Source organism: Sus scrofa, chromosome 6 (assembly GCF_000003025.6).
Source record: "Sus scrofa isolate TJ Tabasco breed Duroc chromosome 6, Sscrofa11.1, whole genome shotgun sequence".
NCBI lineage: Eukaryota > Metazoa > Chordata > Mammalia > Artiodactyla > Suidae > Sus > Sus scrofa.
The window spans coordinates 74,255,184-74,274,650 of record NC_010448.4 but is presented as its reverse complement, the minus strand read 5'-3'; the positions used below and the strand labels follow the sequence as shown (position 1 = coordinate 74,274,650).

General features: G+C 56.0%; 1 protein-coding gene across 7 annotated transcripts in view; it reads right to left on the bottom strand.

Annotated features, from left to right (window-relative positions):
* Positions 1-19,467, bottom strand: part of KAZN (kazrin, periplakin interacting protein) — a 1,105,661-nt gene that overhangs the window by 128,144 nt on the left and 958,050 nt on the right. For 5 of the 7 annotated variants that reach the window (XM_021097562.1, XM_021097563.1, XM_003481972.4 and 2 more), the window contains one exon: positions 2,595-2,786. In XM_021097562.1, coding sequence (XP_020953221.1) covers positions 2,595-2,786 — 192 coding nt within the window. Of the gene's footprint in view, positions 1-2,594; positions 2,787-7,363; positions 7,905-13,871; positions 14,018-15,269; positions 18,249-19,467 lie in introns of those variants that run through there. The other 2 variants (XM_021097564.1, XM_005665022.3) reach the window with 2 other exon arrangements.

The window sequence follows — 19,467 nt, the reverse complement described above, 5'->3', positions numbered from 1 at the left end:
CCTCCCTGAAGCTCATTCAGCCGTCTGTCTCCACCTGTGAAAGGGGTTAACACCTTCTGCAGGCCTGGGGTGAATAGAGATCAAGGGCTTTGAACAGTGCTGACACACAGTAGGTGCTCGAAAGCTTCCCTTTAAGGGAAACCGACAGGTCCTTATTGACGAGCTTGTTGTTCCTGCAAAGGAGCCACCCCATCAGGGGGAATCCCTGGGTCCCTGAGCAAGGCCCCGGAGACCTCTGGTGATACGTGAGAACTCTTATGGCACAGAGCTGCAAAGAGATGCCTGAATAGCCCTGGGCCCCGTGGGCTAAATGGAGAAGGCTGCACAGCATGGTAACGGCCTTCGCAGACCTGATCTTGTTTAATTCACCGTTACTGTCCCATCACTCAGATCAGAAAGCTGAGGTCTGGAGAAGGCAGGCTGCCTGTTCCAGGGGCTGGGGAGTCGGGTGCAGGGGGCGGGGGCGCGTAAACCAGCCTCTGCTCACTCCCTGCACACTGCCCTGGGCCAGGAACAGCAGGAAGGTACCGCTCCCTCCCCTCAGGTCCAGAAGGGGGATCTGGGTGAGGTCCTTTGCCTGGCCCAGGACAGGGAGGGTAAGGTTCTCTGTCCAGGAATAAACACCAGCAAAGAGGCTGAAACAGCCCCACAGGATCGCAAATCGCAGTGAGACCAAAGGACATGAGCTCACACGGCCCGGGCCCAGCAACGCTGCTTACGGCAGAGTCCCACGACCTGGGTCTTCCTCCTGAGACCCCTGGGAGTGCAGGCAGGGGCTCGCACAGATCTGCCTAGACTGCTGGCTGGTCGCATGGAGAGAGCGTGCGTGCTGGGCACAGTGACTTCTGATCACGCAGCGTCTGCTGGACTGTGACACAGACCTCCCACCCGCTTTGGCCTGAAGAGACCACCCAGAACACTGTCTGAGTGGCCTCACCAGGAACAAAACCCCAACAGAAAGGGGTCGACCCAGCTTTCAGAGCAACGTGCTGCTGAGAATGCATAAAGGGGCCGCCAGCAGGGCCCAGGGCCTTCCTGGGCTTCCTGGGGGATGGGCCATGGGGTGTGGGACAGGGAGCCAGCCTAGCCCGGGTCCTGCGACACCTTTCACACCTCTGGTCAGGGAACCCCGTGCGAGCAGGGCCGACGAACCTCCCAGCAAAATCCACTCTCTCTTCACCTCCGGTCGGCCTGGAAACCTGGACATGGACACCCAGCTAAAACGATATGTCCCAGACTCCCTGCAGCCAGGCAGGGCCACAAGATCATGTTCTTGCCAGAGGAATCCCTGGTCCTCAATCTGAGCTCTTTCCTTGAGCCTGTCGCAGGTCGAGGGGAGCAGAGATGCCCACCAGCCTGAACTGCCCCCCAGGATGGTAATGGAAGAGAGAGACAAAAAGGTTCTTGTTCTTTTTTTTTCATGGCCACACCCGCAGCACATGGAAGTTCCAAGGCTAGGGGTTGAAACGGATCTGAAGTTGCCACCCTACACCACGGACATAGCCACGTGGGATCCGAGTTGCATCTGGCAATGCCAGATCCTTAACTCACTGAGTGAACCAGGGATCGAATCTGCATCCTCATAGACACTATGTCGGGTTCTTAACCCACCGAGCCACAGCGGGAACTCCAAAACAGATTCTTTAAGCCACTCTGTTTCAGGGTCTTTGCTCCAAGCCCCAAATCAACCACCATAATAAACCTGCTTTGGCTTCAGAAACAAAGTCTTGAGGGGGTATTTATCGTTCTGGTGAGTGGTAAGTGGAGAGGAGGCTGCCAAGTTTTACTGCCTCCCTTGCCCCCCGAGGATCAGAGACACTAAGAGGGGCTCAAGAGTTCAAGGGAAGCCCCTCAAAATATTTTCTCCCCGTGTTTCACGTTGGAGTTCTCTGGGCCCTGTTAGAGAATGACTTCCAAACTTTTTTTCTCAAATAACCATTTCAGACACAGAGTGTTGGCAGGTGGCTCTGGGAGAGGCGGGTATGACGGCCACCGGGACCCCAGGCCCACTCTAAGGAAAGCAGCGGGACAAGTGGGCCCCTGGTTTTCTCATCTCCTAAAGCTGCTTTCCCTCCCGAGGCCTCTCCCCTGCCACTGGCCCCCAGGGCTAGACATGGCACCGCTTGGAGGGGAGCCCCTCCAGGCCAAGCAATGTGAGACGAGCAGCCTCCCCGCCCCCGAGAGCCCACCAGAGTGAGCATGAGTGGCGTGGCCTCCAGCACATGCACACTGTCCTGTGGGGGGACGCACCACAGGACCCTGAGAGTTCTGGGAAGCGGCGACCCAGCTGTGGGGTCAGCATCCTGGTTCAGCAAAGCTAACTACCCGCCCTTTATGCCTCAGAGGAGGGCGCCCCGAAGCCAACCATGATGGAGAACGCGAGGCCGTCACACACCTCTGGACCCAACCCGGCAAGACGCAGGATTCCACCCGAAGAGGGAAGGGGCAGCCTGGGCTGGGGGCTGGGCACTGGGAGACTCCCGAGTCCATGTCACTCCCCTGCAGGGGCAGGACCCTGGTTCCCGGGGCCCTGGTAGCCCTGGCTCAGCCCCAGGCGAGGGAGGGGAGGGAGTTGTCCCCAATGTGTTACTCACCCTGCAATGCTTCTTTGGCTCTGGCCAGCTCCTGCTCCTTCTGGGCCAGCTGGACCCTGAGCTCGGTGGCCGAGAGGACCTCAGAGGACTTGCCGCCCTGCGACTCCTCCAGGTCCTTCATCAGCATTTCCTTCATCTGTCGGAGAAGGTGGACTTCCTCCTGGAGCCGGGACACTTCCTCCCGCAGGAGCGCTAGGGGAAAAGGGCATGCGGTTAGAGCAAGGGACTGGGGGGACGCTGGCTCACGCTCGCTCCCTTTTCTGGGGACAGTTCGAAGGTACTTTGTTTGTTTGGCTTTTCCTGATGCTCTGCATTCAGGGCCTTTCCTACTATTTGTAGGAAGAAGATCCCCAGACCATCTTATTGCAAGGAGCCCCCCACCCCCCGGGCCCCACCCACAGTCTGCAGAGCACGCCTGGTGGGGACCGCACCCCCATCCTGCCACACTCTCCAGGGCTCCATGGCTGCTGTGGCTGCACCCAGAGCACCCACTCCCTCAGCTGGAGGTCTCCCTCCCTGCAGACGGCAGGAACGAGAGTGAGAATGAAGGGTGGCAGGAGCCAGCCTCGTAACCACGAGCCAGCAGTGCGCTGAGTTACACCGTAGATGCTTTATCTCATTAAATCCTACTGAACCCTCCAGAAACAGATTTCATTCCCATTTCACAGAATAGGAAATCGAGATTCAGAAGGATGAAGAAACTCCATGAGGTCTTGAAGTGAACAAGGAGCAGAGGTGGGATCCGAACCCAGAGCTGGGCGACCCCAGGCACACTCAACAGAACAGGCAGTCAGGCCAGTGCAAACCCAGGCTGAGATGCTCCCCTCCCCTAAAGACGGTTAGCGGGGGCTCTGATGCGCACGGAGTGTCTGGCCCGGGCCCCATCGCCAAGCTCACACATCATACTCTCTCGTCCCCACCCTCCCACCACACGGGTCCCTGTGTCTGTGACATAACCTGCCAAGCTCTTTCCGGCCTCAGGGCCTTTGCCCTGCAGTGCCCTCCACCTGCAGTGCCCCTCCCTGTCCATGCCCCTCACTGGGACACAGCTTGTCTCAGGTGCCAAAGGAAGGGGAGGGGATCCTGGCCTGTGAAGGTCACGGGGGAGGGGGGCTTCGGCACAGCGTTCAAGGCACCGGATCTCCAGTCTGGTGCCCTCACTGACCAGGCATGGGGTCGGTGGCAGGTCCCTTACCCTCTGAGTCTCAAATGCCCATTCCATACAATGGGTCTAACCCTCTTGGGGCTGTGAGGCTCCAATGAGACACAGGAGGTGGCCGTCCTCACAGGGGACCTCGTCCATAGGATGTGCTCAATGTATACAGCAAGCGCTCAACACAGGTGAGACCACTGCTTCCCTAGTGCCTCGCCTCCTGGCCCCCGGCCAATCTCCTCACCAAAGCCCAAGGGCCTTGGAAACACAGAACGCGTCACCTCCCTCTCCCTGGCTGCCCGTCTGTAGTGCCCTCAGGCCACCTGGGGGGGGCTGCCAGCTCTAGAAAGTGCTAGTCTCAGGGCCTCAGGGCTACCGGAAAAGCATCCTTCCCTTCTTCACAGGTTCCTTCCTGCTGGGTGGTCTCAGCCCCAGGGTCCCCTCCAGAGCCCTCAAGTAGCCCCCACCTGTGGTCCCATTTGGAAAGCACTTCAGACAAGCCACAAAGGCCCCTCCTTCACGTGGGAGGCCCGCTTGTTACCGCTGGTGCACCCGGTCCTTCTGCACCATCTCAAGTGCCCTGAACACATGACAATGGAAAGACTGGGCACCGGCCTCAGGCCAGATGCCGTTGGGGGCACCGGGGACCCCTGGGTGAAAGTCACAGGCAGGTCCCGCTCCCAGACCCCACAGTGACCACGGGTTGAAGGACCCCAAACCCACACCCTGTGGTGGCAGGCTTCTGGCTGCTCTGACATGGACAGACCCAGGTGCAGGCTGGGCACAGTCCATGCCTCCGAGCAACACTGCCAAGTACAAAGTTTGCACCGGGGGCCCCTCCCAGGCCCTCATTTTGGATGAACATTTGCAGGCTGCCTGCATTGCAGGCCTGGTGCAGGGTGTCCAGAGAGAAGGGAACACCCTGGGTCTCAAGAAGTGTCCAGTGAGGAGAGGCAGCACACACGAGCAGGCACAACACAAAACAGGAGCTGCATCTGCTTGGGGTGCAAGGACATTTGGAACAGGCCTTAGAAGGTGGCGGGGCAGCGAGCAGAGAGAATAGCATGAGCAAAGGCAAGGAGGCTGGAAAGCCAGAGTCTCTGGGTGACCCATGAACAGTGCATGGTGATGAAGAGCAGAAGGAAGCCTGGAGAGATATGACAGGGTCAGATTATAAAAGGTCTTAACCCCCACCATCCCTTTGCACCCCCAGCCCTGGCTCATCCCCTCTGGTAGTACTCGAGACTAGAATTTTCATTCTCGCTCCCTGCCATAGACTGAATGTTTGTGTCCCCACAAAACTGTTATGATGAAACCTAATCCCTCATGTGAAGGTGATTCTGGAAGTGGTACCTCTGGGAGGTGATTAGGTCACGAGGGTGAAGCCATCATAAATGGGATTAGTGCCCTTTTATGAGAGACCCTGGAGAGCTCTCTAGCACCTTCCACCATGCGAAGAAGACACAGCAAAATGCTGTCTATGAATCAGAAGAGGGTTCTCACCAGACACTGAATCTTCCTGTACCTGATCTTGAACATCCAGCATCCAGATTTGTGAGAAATAAATTTCTGTTGTGTATAAGCCACCCAATTTTTTTTCTTCTTCTTTTTTTTTTTTTTTTTCTTTTTAGGGCTTCACCTGCAGCATATATAAGTTCCCAGACTAGGGGTCGAATTGGAGTTACAGCTGCCAGCCTACACCACAGCCACAGCAACCCAGGATCTGAGTTGCATCTGCGACCTACACCATGGCTCATGGTAATGCCGGATCCATAACCCACTGAGCGAGGCCAGGGATCAAACCTGCATCCTCATGGACACTAGTCAGATGTTCCTGCTGCACCACAACGGGAACTCCCAAGATACCCAGTATTTTTGTTATGGCAACACAAACAGACTAGTACCCTCTCCTCCATCAATTCTCCTCACTCACTCATCCTGCAGGGCCTGTTATCACTCAACTGTCACCAAACATCTACTTCACAGCCAGGTATGAGTGACTGCTATTTAGGCAAACGGAAGACAGGGCTGTTTTCATTTGACTTTAGGGGTGTGTCTTCTGGGCTTCCTCAAACTGCCCCGAGGAAGCTACTGAGGTTGTTTACTATTTATGCAGATGACAGAGGATTCCAAAAGACCTGGCTTGGAATCCAGGCCTGGCTAGGGCCTTGCTATAACCCTGAGCAAGCCCCTTCATTTGCCATGGACACTGCTTGGGGACAATGTCCCCCATTTAGGGTTGCCCGATGCAGCAAAACATAGGGAAGCAACAAACCAAAAAAGCCCCGATGCACAGTTTACTTTGAATTTCAGACAAATAACCAATAATTTTTAGTATAAGTGTGTCCTAAATATTGCATGGGACGTACTTATGCTCAAAATGTATTCATTGTTTATCTGAAATTCAGATGAAACTGGGTGTGCTGTTTTATCCAGCGACACAACTTCCATGGCAATGAACTGGGGCCACTGTAGGCTGTGCTTCACCACCTCGCAGGAGGAAGGAGGTGAAAGCAGAGCACAGCCTGGCTCAGCCTTCTCTGCCCTCTGCACTTGGATGAGGGGCACCTCTCTGGAGCCAACAGTGGCCAAGGCTCACCTGGCTAACCTATACCTGACAACTAGGCCCCGCCCCCCGAGTCAGGCCCTGAACAAGAGGAGGGCGGGACACCAGGTGCGGCACCTGCAGGAGCCAAGGCTCAGGAGGCCAGGCTGGAAAAACAGCTCCACAGAGAGAGAGGTTTGTCCGAACTTCCGAACTGCACCTGCCCTGGCTGGACGAGAGCACAGCCCGGAGGCTTCCATGGGCAGAGATGGCTGATGGCCTTGGACTGCCGCCACAGAGAACCTCACAAGATTTGAAGCTCACTGGCCGGACCATTCACAGGCACTTCCTCTCCCTGGGCCTCAGGGGCCTCACCTGTGAAAGGGGATGATGGGAAGGAGACGCACGTGGGATACACTGAAAGACGCTGAGCCTGATGAGCGCTATGTGTGCCCGAAACCCCCCTTCCCTGCGCGCTGAGGGGAGCAACCACATTCCCTAGAAGCAACGAAGAAGCCGGCGTTAGAATACGTGGGTTTCTGCTACAGAGGGATTGCTACCTCACCGTGAGCCCTCGGGCGAGTCACTGGCCTTCTCTGGGCCTTTGTAATAGTGATGCCCATGGAGGGAGGCAAGCCCTCTTCATGAATCCAATGAATGCTCCCGACGGTGCATTTCTCCTCTTGGGGGGACAGGACGGGGGGGGGGGGGGGGGAGTCCCAGCTCTGGTCCACAGCTGCATTGCTCAGTGAGGCGGTCACCAGGCACACGTGGCTACTTAAGTATAAATTAGTCACAATGAACAATTCAGCTCCTCAGGGGCACCGGACACATGTCAGCGCAGAGAGACCAGCCCGTCGGGGCACAGAGCTCCAGCTCGGGCTGGGCAAGGGGCACCAGGTGGGGAAGGGGGTAAAGCGGTGTGTGTGAAGCCCCTGGACCAGTGCAGAGGAACCGACAGGAGGGAGCCTTGGGCCAAAGGCAGGGGAGCTGCTGGGGAAGGAGCCCCGTTCCTGGAGAAACCGTGCTGGCCCTGGCCCAGGATACAAAAAAGAAAGATGGACTGTGTACCTTTCTGCCGACGCTGGGCAACCGCGGGGCCCTCGGACCTCAGGGCAGAGGGTGGCGAAAGGGCCTGGTGCCAAAGAAGCCACAGACTCATCAGAGCCCTCAGCCCGGAAGCCGGAAGTAAGTGTTGCCCGGGAGACAGCCCGCCCCGGGGGGAAGCGGCCAATTACCAAGGATGCAGCCCCTTCCCGGCAGGCAGGCCACACAAGGAAAGCCTCCAGGGGCCTCTTCCCCAGGGCAAGGGGTGTGGCATGCTACTCAGGTGGCAAAGGGAGCTGGGGAGACCCTTTCCTAGCACATCTCCTTTTGTTTGCCAGAGCAGCACGTGCCCCCCATTTAAAAAATGCCCTTTTCTGGCCTCCCTTGCAGCTAAAATTGTCTTTGTGACCCAGTTCTGGCTGAAGAGTTGTAGGAAAAAGTCCCTGAGGAGGACTGCCCTTTAAGAAAAAAAAAAATTCTTTGGAGTTCTCACTGTGGCTCAGCAGTTAAGAACACGACATAGTGTCCGTGAGAACAAAGGTTCGATCCTGCTCAGTGGGTTAAGGATCTGGTGTTGCTGTGGCTGTGGCATAGGCCAGCAGCTGCAGCTCCGATTCAACTGCTAGCCCCGGAACTTCCATATGCCACACCTGTGGCCTTAAAAAGGAAGAAAAAAAAAAAACTTTGCCTCCTCCCTCCGCACCTTCTTGTCTGGAAAGTGGACTTGCAGTTAGAGCTGCAGCAGCCACATTGTAACAAGGAGGCAACATGCACAGGGGATGAGAAACCTGCCAAGGGGAGAGAGGAGAGCCTGGAGCCTGGCTAGCACAGCTAGCCATGCACCTGGAGCAGCACCAGCTGGGCAGGGCTGCCTGGCACACACAAGGCTTTGATTTCCCTGCTGACCTCCCAGCTCACCAGGGCAAAGCACCTCAGCAGATATTACAGACTGAGAATTCAGAGGGTGCTAAGGGCCAGCACCTTCTCTGTGCGTCTGTCCTGGGGCTGGCTCAGCTGTGGAATCCAGGGAGCGGGAAGAGGAGGAGGTGGGGACAGAGGAGGAATCCGCATAGAAGGGAGATGACAACTCCTGGCCCGGGAGGAGCCCCAGTTTGTGACGAACCCTTTCCCGGCTTAATTTTCATGAGTTCACAGCATTGGGCTGGGAAAGGAAGAAACTTGCCAGGACTGTGGAGCAACATCCAAGAACATGAACAGGACATGGGGGACCAAAGGGCCTCTGACGTCTCTCAGTGACTTGCAGGTTTGGAAGTCCAGCTTTCTCAAGCCAAAGGTCCACACAGCAATAATATTATAACTGCTGTTTAGCACAATAATGACTCCTTTCCTAACCCTTCTCTCTCTCCCGCTCTCTTTTTTTTTGTTGTTGTTGCTTTTTTAGGGTCGAATCCAAGGCATATGGAAGTTCCAAGGCTAGGGGTCAAATCAGAAGTACAGCTGCTGGCCTACACCACAGCCATAGCCACAGCCACGCAAGGTCCGAGTCGTGTCTGCAACCTACACCACCGTGCACAGCAACTCTGGATCCTTATCCCACTGAGCAAGGCCAAGGATCGAACCTGCATCCTCATGGATGCTAGTTGGGTTCGTTAACCACTGAGCCACGAAGGGAACCCCCTGCTAACCCTTCTTGAGCACATGGTATGGGCTCAGGGCTCTGTCGTGAGTACTTTACACAGCTTAACTAGTTTAATCTTCACAATAACCCCATGAAGCAGGCCCTGTTATCATCGCCCCCTTTAACGGCTCAGCAAGTTGAGGCACAGGATTTAGGCAACTTGACTAAGGTCATGCAGTAACAGGCAGAGCCAGGGTTTGAAGCGAACAGTCTAGCTCTAGCACCCACCCAGAGTCCTCACTCTGGCACTGTACTATCCCCTAGGAGGAACGGGCAACAAAGCCCATGGGTGACACGACGGGCACCCAGGGCTGCAGCAGGCTCACACTGGTGGATGGCATTAGAGGCAGGTGTGCCCCCACCCCAGCAGGTAGGAGCTTGCTCTTGTTCCCCAAGAACTGGGGAAGTGGAGCTGGGTCACAGTGAGCTGCCTCCTCCGTGCACAGCCCTCCTGGCCCTCTTCAGGGAAACTGTCCCCATGAAGCTCCTAGAGAAGGATGTGGCCACAGAGCCAGCTGTCAGGAGGGCAGGGGCTCTGATTTGCTCACACAAGACACCCAGCACCAGCTCCGTGCTGGGCTCTTGGCAGGCACACAAGGATAGCGCTGAGCAGGGGGCAAGGCAGAGGTGGGCCAGGCAGGCCTGGGTCAGCCAGCTGGGGCTCCATCCTGGCACCCCCTGCTTCTTAGCAATTGGACCTTTGGACAAGTGACCTCTGAGTGTATCTGAACATGGAGCCATGACCGGTCTCCCAGGCCTGTGGTAAACATTAAACAAAGCAAGCATCTAAGTGGAGACATTCTGGAAGGTTCAAAATGGGGGTCATATGGAGCTTGTCAAGATCATCATCGCAGAAAAGGGCAAACCTCCCCGATGTTCAAGGAAAGGCCTTGACCTCAATAACCGCAGAGCCCTATCTCACGGGCCTCCCAACCTGGGAGGGCTGGATTAAATGGCAGAGAGGGCTGAGTTACCCAGTCGGCAGGGTCAGGGCACGAGGAAGAGCACGGGGGCTCTGAGCAGAGGCCAGGGAGTCCAGGCGGGAGTGACAGTCCTGGCTGCCCGTTGTGGGTGGACCCCTTGATAAACAGCCAAGCATACATCTGTCAAAACTCATCGAACTCAAACTGCACCCGTAAGACCTGTGCCTTTTTGCCATATGTAAATTATACCTTAAGGAAAAAAAAAACAAAAAAACAAAAAACCCTAAAGACAGCAGTCTCAGTTCAGATTTTCCACTGAAAACTCATTTTATAGTGACTCCCGCCCCCACAAATCCAGGTAGAGCCCACCGGCCCCAACCCACCAGCAGGCCTCCGTGGAAGGGGAGCCCACGTACAACCCAGACTCTGTTGACGACCTCTGTTGACTTGAGCTACACCCGCCTGGGGTGGGGAGACATCAGATGCCCAGAGAACCATGCCCTGCTGACCCTGGCCAGATGGAGGTCGTGCTGCATGGAGGTCACACCAGCTAACACGATGCTCAGCTTATCCACACCATGACGCTTTTCTGGTCCAAACGCCCCCTCTGGTAGGGTTAGGCTGACGGTGCTGCCATTTCCTGAGCCCCAACTGTATGTGGGATGCCACCCTCTGGATTACAGGCTGCATCTCACTGGATCCTCACGGCGCCCATGCAGGGCTGTGGTGCTCCCTTGTAGGGGACCCAGGGGGGAGTAGGACTGAGCCCAGGTCAAGTGCGGGTGCTGAGGCTGCCCACCATTAACTGGTTCAGCAGCACCCGGTAGGCGGTGAGCACTCAAAAGCCACCACTGCTGCCAGGACTGCCATTACTGTTACCACTGCCAAATCTGGTCTCAGTACGTTAGAATGATGCTTGTTCTAAAAATGAGGAATCAGAGTATTCTCAGAGGGTTAAATGTTAAGATTGACGTACCATCATATCACCATGAGATGGGCTCCTAGGGCCCAAGACTAAGCGGTAACAGGACCGGATGTATTTGATTCCCAAGAAGCTGGTAGCTGGTGGTGGAGGGGAATCCTGAAATGGCAGAGTCAGAGAGGGGGTCGCTGGCAGAGCCCACCACCCGGGCAGAGCAGGTGGGGGTCTTCACCAACGGCCTAAGGGCATCCCCTCTGTTCTGCCTTACTGCAGGGGTGGCACCTGGTGAGAAACAGGTTAGCTGCATTCCTCCTTTCCCTCTGTTCTCTCTCTCTCTCTCTTTTTTTTTTTTTTTTTTGCATTTTAGGGCCACACCCACAGCATATGGAGGTTCTCAGGCTAGGGGTCGAATCAGAGTTACAGCTGCTGGCCTACACCACAGCCACAGCAAGGCTGGATCTGAGCTGCATCTGCAACCTACACCACAGCTCACGGCAACACGGGATCCTTAACCTACTGAGCGAGGCCAGGGATCGAACCCGCATTTTCATGGATCCTAGTCGGGTTCGTTAACCTGCTGAGCCATGAAGGGAACCCCCCTCTGTTCTTGAATTCATCCGCATTGTCAGAATGATAATAGTAACATTTTTGAGCTGCTCATGCAATCTAGAACAGTTCCAAATCTTTATACCATTAACTCTCAATCCCCTACCTGAGGGGATGCACCCATTTTACAGAAGAAACTGAGGCACAGAGAGGATGTGGTCAAAACCAGGTAGTCTCTGGTCGCCACTGAGTTACAGTCTGTGCCTTCTCCTGCAGGTACGGCTGCTGGACGGCAAGCTGCCCCCAGAGGCAGGCAGAGCCTCGTGTTCCCCCTGGGGGACCCGCAACTGTGAGGGAGCCCTCATGCCCACCTGGACAATACCACTGCCTGCATCCTTTCCCAAGCCCGGGAGGCCTGAGGTCGCAAAAGCTCCTGGCCAAGCTGACTCAACATCCCAGCGGGGCGGGGAGTCCTGGATTCGGACAACCTGGGCCAGCAGGGGCAGCAGCAATGGCCCCTGGGCTCTCGACTCAGCCCCAAAGGGTCCTCAGAGCTCCGGGAATGACTGGAGTGCCACAGGGCCATTCAGCCAGGTTGGTCTGGAAGGCAACGGGTGGCCTGTGGAGAGGGACACCTGGGAGCCGCAGCCTGGCCCAAGCAGCCTCGGGCGCAGGCCTCCGATGGCCACACTGGGCAGCGGGGTAGGGGCTGAAAACGGCCCCGTTGAAGTACCTCTGCTCAGCACATGGACTCTCCTGTCCCTCCCCCAGTTGCCCTTGCACGTGGAGACAGACCCGCTGGGCCTGGAGCTGGGCCAGCAGCAGGCCGACAAGAGCTGGGACTATGGTTTGCTAGAAACTTCCGTGTTCCCTGGGGCTGTCATATGACACTGACACTTCCAGCTTTGGGGCTGACAGGACACAATACAGCACTCACCAAATACAAGCAGATGCTCAAAAAACCCCCAGTCACCCCTTATAGGATTAACCCCAAGGCCTCTCCAGGGCCTGGGAGAGGCGCCGGTAAGCGTGGGGGTGGGCATGGCAGGTACCAGGTGATGCGCTCTTTGCCTTTTTCTCATATTTCATAGCAATTGTTTTTTTTCTTGCAGGTGCTGTTGGATCTGTTTTCCCTGCCGAGCTGCTCCAGTGCAGCTGCGGCCCATAAACACACCTTGCAGCCAGATCCGCCTGGGGCCCCCAACTGCCAGGCTAATCCCCGGCCACAATCTTGGGGGCCACACCTCCCACGGAGGGCTGCGTGCACCCAGCTCCACACCCCGATTCTCTCTTGGTGGGGGGAGCGGTCTGCCTCCTTTCCTCACCTCTCACCCAGCCAACAGGCGTGTCCCAGGCATCAGCCCTGGCAGAGTGATGGTCACAGGTTCAAAAGCAGAGGTGCCCAGGGAAGTGAAGGAATTACAAACGTCCCGCCTGCGGCTCCCTAGTTTCCAGGCAGGACCAAACCTGAGGATTGGTGCTGCGGAATGGGGTCCCTGTGGGCTGCTGGGCCTGATTCCCAGAATGTGCCTGTTTGTCACCTGAGGTCCTCGCTTCCTGTGCTCCACAAGCCTAGAAAGAACTGCCTCTGGCACCCTTTCTGGGACCATGGCTTGATGCTGCCACATGCTGACAGCCAAGAAGAACCCCTTGGGGGTCTCCACCAGTTCACTCAGCAGGTGATTCTAGCTCTAGAAGGGCTGTGAGCCCCTAGACACAGCATCGGTCTGGGGTGGAAAGGCAAGCACTCTCCTGTCACCTTGGCAGCCAAGTCCCTAGGGGGCTGCAGCAGCAGTGACTGCTTGGTCCCAACGCCCGGTGCCCAGGCCTCCCTGGTGGCCTATCTGTTTGCTGGGCAGGAGGGATGGCAGAGGGACGGACTGGCCTCGCCTCAGGGCCTGGCCAGCTGCCTCCTCCAGCCTTCACTGAACACAATTTCTGTTGGGACTTAGAAACAGTGAGCTGGGGCCCATTCACTGTGCCACGTGGGCTGACAGTGGCTGTCCCAGGACAACCTTCTCTCTCTTTTTTTTTTTTTTTTTTTGCTTTTTAAAGCCACACCCACAGCATATGGAGATTCTCAGGCTAGGGGTCGAATCAGAGCTACAGCTGCCAGTCTATGCCACAGCCATGGCAATGCGGGATCCCTAACCCACTGAGTGAGGCCAGGGATCGAACCCGCAACCTCACGATTCCTAGTTGGATCCATTTCCACTGAGCCACGACAGGAACTCCCAGGACACCTTCTTGAGGAAATGTTTATTTTTTAGGGCCGCCCCCATAGCAAATGGAAGTTCCCGGGCTAGGGGTCGAATGGGAGGTGCAGCTACCAGTCTACACCACAGCTACATACAGCAATGCCAGATTTGAGCCGTATCTGGGACCTACACCACTGCTCATGGCAACAGCAGATTAACTCACTGAGTGAGGCCAGGGGTGGAACCCACATCCTCACGGATGCTATGTCAGGTTCTTAACCCTCAGAGGCACGACAGGACTTACCAAGTTGAGCCTTAAAGCCATCACTGGCCACTGTGACTGGTTCAGGAGGAGGTAAGAACATAACCCAAGTCAGTTCAAGCAGAGTCAGTGTCTGGACCAGGAGCCGCTCTCTTTAATGATGGATGTGAGGATGGAGCCTGGAGGTACTGCCACCAAAAAGGGAGCACCAATAAGACAAAGACTGCATTCAGATATTAGCCACATGCTGGATCACACCACACCTGAAGCCAAGATCTACTCCTGAACTTAGATGAGCCAATACATTCTTGAGCCAGTTTGAACTGCATTTTCTACCCCTTGCAACTATAAAAGCAGCCTGATAAACTACTGTCAGGGACTATTTTCTGGGTGCCCAGCATCCCCACAAACTTGAAGACCACCTGCTTTGTGCTAAGTGCTCTAAGCTCTAGCACTCTCCTTCAGAAGCCGGAGGAGCAAAATGGACAATGGAATTTACCTCCACAAAACCAGTCGGTACCTACCCCCAAGTGTACTTTAATTCTAGCTCCTCTTCGACTGCAGTGACCAGTCCCCCGAAAGGCTTTCAAATTCTGCCTCATGGCTATTTTCACACTTTTCCTGCCCACATCAGCCTTCTTCCTCTTTGCCCCCCTGGAGGGGTCTGTGGGCACTAACACTGTAGCTTTCCTTGGCCTGAGGGCTCCAGGTCCCGTTGGGGTGTTGACTACATGCCTAGCACTGAGCTCAGACCACCGAATTCTCTCGCCAAGCCTCTGAAAGCAGTGCTGGCATTCTCTCCACTTTGCACATGCAAAGGGAGATGGAGAGATGGAGCCCAGGACAGGTGGACCGCCTTGGTCAAGGTCACAGAGCTGGTCCAGGTGGTCCCGTGGATCCCAACTCAGAAGTCTGACTGCAAAGCTCAGGTTCTTAACTGGACTAGGCTCCCAGCCCTAAACACCCCACGGTACATATTTCTCAAGCTAAACGCCAAGACAAAAGTGGGGCAGACCTGGAATTGGGCCCTTCTCTGAACTTTGGTAAAAACGGCTGGGTCCCCCGCAGCCTTAGGTCTCTCTACAAGCGTCTCTCCTCACCTGGCTCCTAGAAGAATGGATTCAGGAGAGGGAGAGGGACCACCGGGTGGCACCGCCTGCTTCCCTCTCAGCTCTCCTTCCTCTTCTCCACCCTCCAGGGGGAAAAGTTACCAAAATGCAAAGAGAGAAAAGAAAGGAGAAGTCTTGGCACTGGTTGCACCCCCCGACTCATGACATGGCCCATCCACGCAGCAAGCTCAAAGCTCACTGCCAACTGGGAGGAATCAACTTGACCGTGGCCTTGCCACTGCAGGGGAGAGCCCAGCCCTTGCTTCTTTTCCACCCGCGTCTGAGTCAGCAGCAAAACACCTGCATCTCGGTTTCCTTCTCCACCCATTACCAGAATGCAGAGCAGACAGACGCTGCCTGTCCCACTTGTCAAGGAGCGAGTTCGCCCGGGTCTGGCTCCCGGCGGGAGAGCGGCCTTCCGAAGAAGCCTGGGGGAAGAAAGACATATACATCCCCATTTTACAGACAGCCGAACTGAGGCCCAGAGGTAGGTGTCTGGAATCCATAGCCTTGACTCTTAGGCCACTGGCTACGACGACCTGGAGCAAACTGGAAACGTGCTTTGGCCAGAATGTCCTGCTCCGTCCGTCTTTCTTAGACATCAATCCACTCAGGGGTTAAATGCACCGACGCATGTACAGCAGGCCGAAGGCCCCCGCAGATGCAAACAATTACATGGGGAAGGGAAGGGGGCGAACAGGGCCCAGCTGGCCCAGCACACTGGGCCGTAAGAGTCGCCGGCACACAAGGGCGGCGCGTCTGAAATTCCCACATCTTCAGATCTGTTATCTCAAACAGATCCAGGCGTTCCGAAGAATTTAAACCAAGTCCAGGCTGCGGCCCAGACAAACAGCAAACACGGAGGACGGAGTGTTCCAAATGTGGCTTCGGAAGGCCAGCTAAGAATGGGCGTGTCCTGCTGCGGCAGGACCTCGCTGTCTCTCAACTTCCTCATCTGTAAAATGGCAACAGGGATGGGTCAGGGCAGCGGTTCTGGAACCGGCTGCCTGGAGCAACCCCTGGCTCTGTCCTTTGGTGGCCATTGGACCCCAGCAGGTCACCTCTGTGTTTATGGCAGGAATGCAGGTAACAACAGTACCTGTCACCCAGGGCTGCTCTGGGAGCCGGTGAGGAACAGACACAAAGCTCCCAGAAGGGCCCGGCACCGAGCGTGCCCTCGGCCAACGATGGCAGCCACTCCCGATGGCGTCAAGGGGATGCCTGGCACCCCCCACCCGGGGGGGGGAGCGATGGGAAAGGCAGAGGGCGTCTTGGGCCCACGTGGTGGGAGATGCCCGAGGCCACGAAGGCTGCAAAGGGCGGGAGACCGATCCCTGTAACTCACTCCCGATTCCTCTCCAGCTCCACGGAGCAGCTGCTCAGGAAGAAAGAAAATATGCTTTGCATACTTTAAATGTTTCACTTATGAAAACTGGCAGGGTCGCCTTTCTAAATTGTTTGGCACTAAAGTCAGTAACGAAAACCGTTGGAGGCTCTCACCGCTGGAGCCCGGGTCGTGGAGCCTGCAGGGGGAGGGGGCAGGGAGGACAGGCCGCCGGCGGGCAGCCAGCTTGGAGCCCACTGGGGCTTCCAGAAGGCGCCATCTGGGATTTTTCAGAGGGGCACTGGGATCACGTCCTGGTGTCCTGATGTGAAATTGGACCCCGCCTCTTGAAGCCAAGCCCCCAAGCCAGCAGGGGCACAGGGGAGGGCCTTCCGGCCTGGGACTTTTCCCACACTCGAGGGTGCCCTGGTTTCCAGCCAATCAAGTTAATTGAAAAATTACCCTGGGCTGAGAAAGAGCAGGACTGGGCCACGCGGGCTGGGTCACAGGAAACTGTATGGGTCTCCCGTGTGACTGTACTTCAACAACCTGCAGCCAAAAGGCCAGGAGCCAGGGACGGGGGGAAACTCTTCATGCCGAGCAACCCCCAACACCCTCCAAGGGTGGCACGGTGCCCGCCTGACAGAGGAGGAGGCCAAAGCACAGAGACCCGGGGCCTGACGAGGGCCACGGTCATAGGGCCTCCTGGCTTCCTGTGACACTTCTTCCCAGGCTGCTCTTCCTCCATGTGCCATGGGCCCCCTCCCCACCCCTTCAAGCCTCAATCCCCAATCCTAACAAACACAGCTCAAATGGAAGCACAGGACACACCAGTTAGCAAGGCCGGCCGGAGGCCTTCTGCCTGGCCTGGAACAAGACAGCATCTTCATACACCGAAAGCTGTCTGCACTTGGGCTGATGCTGCTAAGCGGGATATTGTGCTTTGAGCTTTTTCTTCAACGTTCTCTCACTTCTACTATGTTTATCACCTAAGCCCCTGGGAAGATACCAGTGGTGGCATTTATCGTCCTTATTACGGGGCAGTCAACCAAGACCCAAGGAATGGCTCCTCCACTCGGCCAGCTTGGCCAGGGGTGCTAAGAGCCTACCTTGCTCCCCACCCCCCCACTCCCTGTGCAGACTCCTGGGTACAACAGGCTACTCCAGGCTGTCTGGTCTATTCATGTCCTCTTAGGTCCCCAGTCTGTTCAAAGGGCCTGGGGCACCCAGTTCTTACAGCGGTCCATCCTGTCTCCAGAGGCCTCTGCAGTCACCATTCCTGAGACTTCAAAGCAGAACCCGTAGGGACCCCACAGCTGCGTCCCTCCTCCCACCAGGCTACAACTTGCAGAATTCAAAATCAACAAAACCAATTAGAAAAACAACCTAGGAGTTTCAGCAGCGAGGTCTAGGAACCAAATGTGTAATCAAGACACAGAAGGGGCGGCGGCGGTTTGTGGGGGAGGAGGGAGAGCAGGGGGATGAGGAGGGCACACTCAAGTCCCTGAGGTGCTGCGTCTGTGGACAGAACTTCTCCTGGCAACCCAAACACGGAAGCTGCATATCTGACTTCCGGTTCTGATAAATGCTCGCTGAGCACCTGGGCGGCCAGGCGGTGTGGTCCAAATGGCCAGAAGCATCTTGGGGGCGAGCTGGTCTGGGTTTGAGTCCCAGCCGCCTCCTACCCTCTCTCTGCCTCAGTTCCCTTACCTGTAAAATGGGAAATGAGTGACTATACACATGCAGTCCACAGACACACACATGGACTATATACATAAAAAGACCATGCTTGGCACAGGCCAAGTACTGTATATGAGTCAGTGCTTTGCCCTCTCCCTCCCCCTCCCAGGAGCCACTGCCTCGGGTTCTGAGACCAGAACCCCTGCCCAGCAGCCTTGTCTCCAAACACCTGACCTGAACCCCCGGGGAGAACATTCCTTGCTGAGAGGTCTCCAGGCGGGGCTCGCAGCCACAGGGGCTGGTTGCTGAGGAAGTGGTCTACCAGGTCCTAAGCTGGTGGCATGGAAGCCCCCCCCCCCCATTTTGCTGCCTGCCTCCCCCCCAACACCACCACTTTTGCCAGTTTACAGACTGAAAAAGGCAGAGTTGTATCTTGAATTCTTGCTTTGAGCAGCCACCAGCTTGCCACCAATCATTTCCCCTGTCTGTCTGGCCCGCTCCACCAACTTTGCGCAAAGGTCAAATGTTTATTCCACTCTGCATACTGCCTCTTGGGAGAGCAGAGGAGAAAACTATTTGAAAAATGTAAACCGAAAAAAAAAAAGAACTCCAGCTCGCCACCCTCCCCCACCACCCCACATACTCGCGCACGCACGCACTGCTCACCCCCAGTTTAGCAGCACACACAACGGTATCCCAGCCCCTCGGTCTTAAAAACAAGTGGGGGGACAAAGAAAGAGGCGATGCAGAGTTTCCATCGAGGGTGACCAGGGCCTGAACCCTCCCTGCCAAGGAAATCTCTTGCACAGAACAGCATCCTTCTAGGTCTTTCTGGAGAGCTGGGGGAGAGGGAAGCCTTAGATCAGGCTGAAGCGCCCTTAGGACAGGGTTCTCCTGGTCAGACATGCTTCTCTCTGAAGCCTCTCTCTCTTCCATGCCCCTCCCACCCCAGAGAAAGTGACTCCCACTCAAGAATAGTTCTAGGCTTGGAAGCGGCAGAATCAAAGTGTCCAGCTTGAAGCAAAGAATGAAGGGAGTGAGAGCAGAGACACTGGATGTGAATGGTTTGCATCAGGTCCAAGACTTTTTGTTGGTCTATAGACAGCTAGCCCTTGAACACCTCCCCACCTTCCATACAGTCAAAAATCCACCTGTAACTTACAGTCGGCCCTCCATATCCCTGGTTTCCACATCGTGGATTCAACTATCAGCAGATCACGTAAGTCTGCAGTATTCACTATTGAAATAATCCACGTGTTAAGTGGACCCCGGCAGCTCAAACCTGCATTGCTCAAGGATCAACCGTATGTTATTCTCATACGCGGGCCTCCTCTGGCCCTACTCTGGTGAGTGGAACTTCTCGATCTTTCCTCTTTCTTCTCCCCCGTCCACAACCGTGAGACCTGGAACACCTGGACTCTAGGCTGAGCCGTCTTTCCTGACACATCTGAAAGAGAAGGGATCACGGAGGCTGCCTGAGGGGGAGGAGAATAGAGACGTGTAACTGGGGTATAGCCGGGTGGAG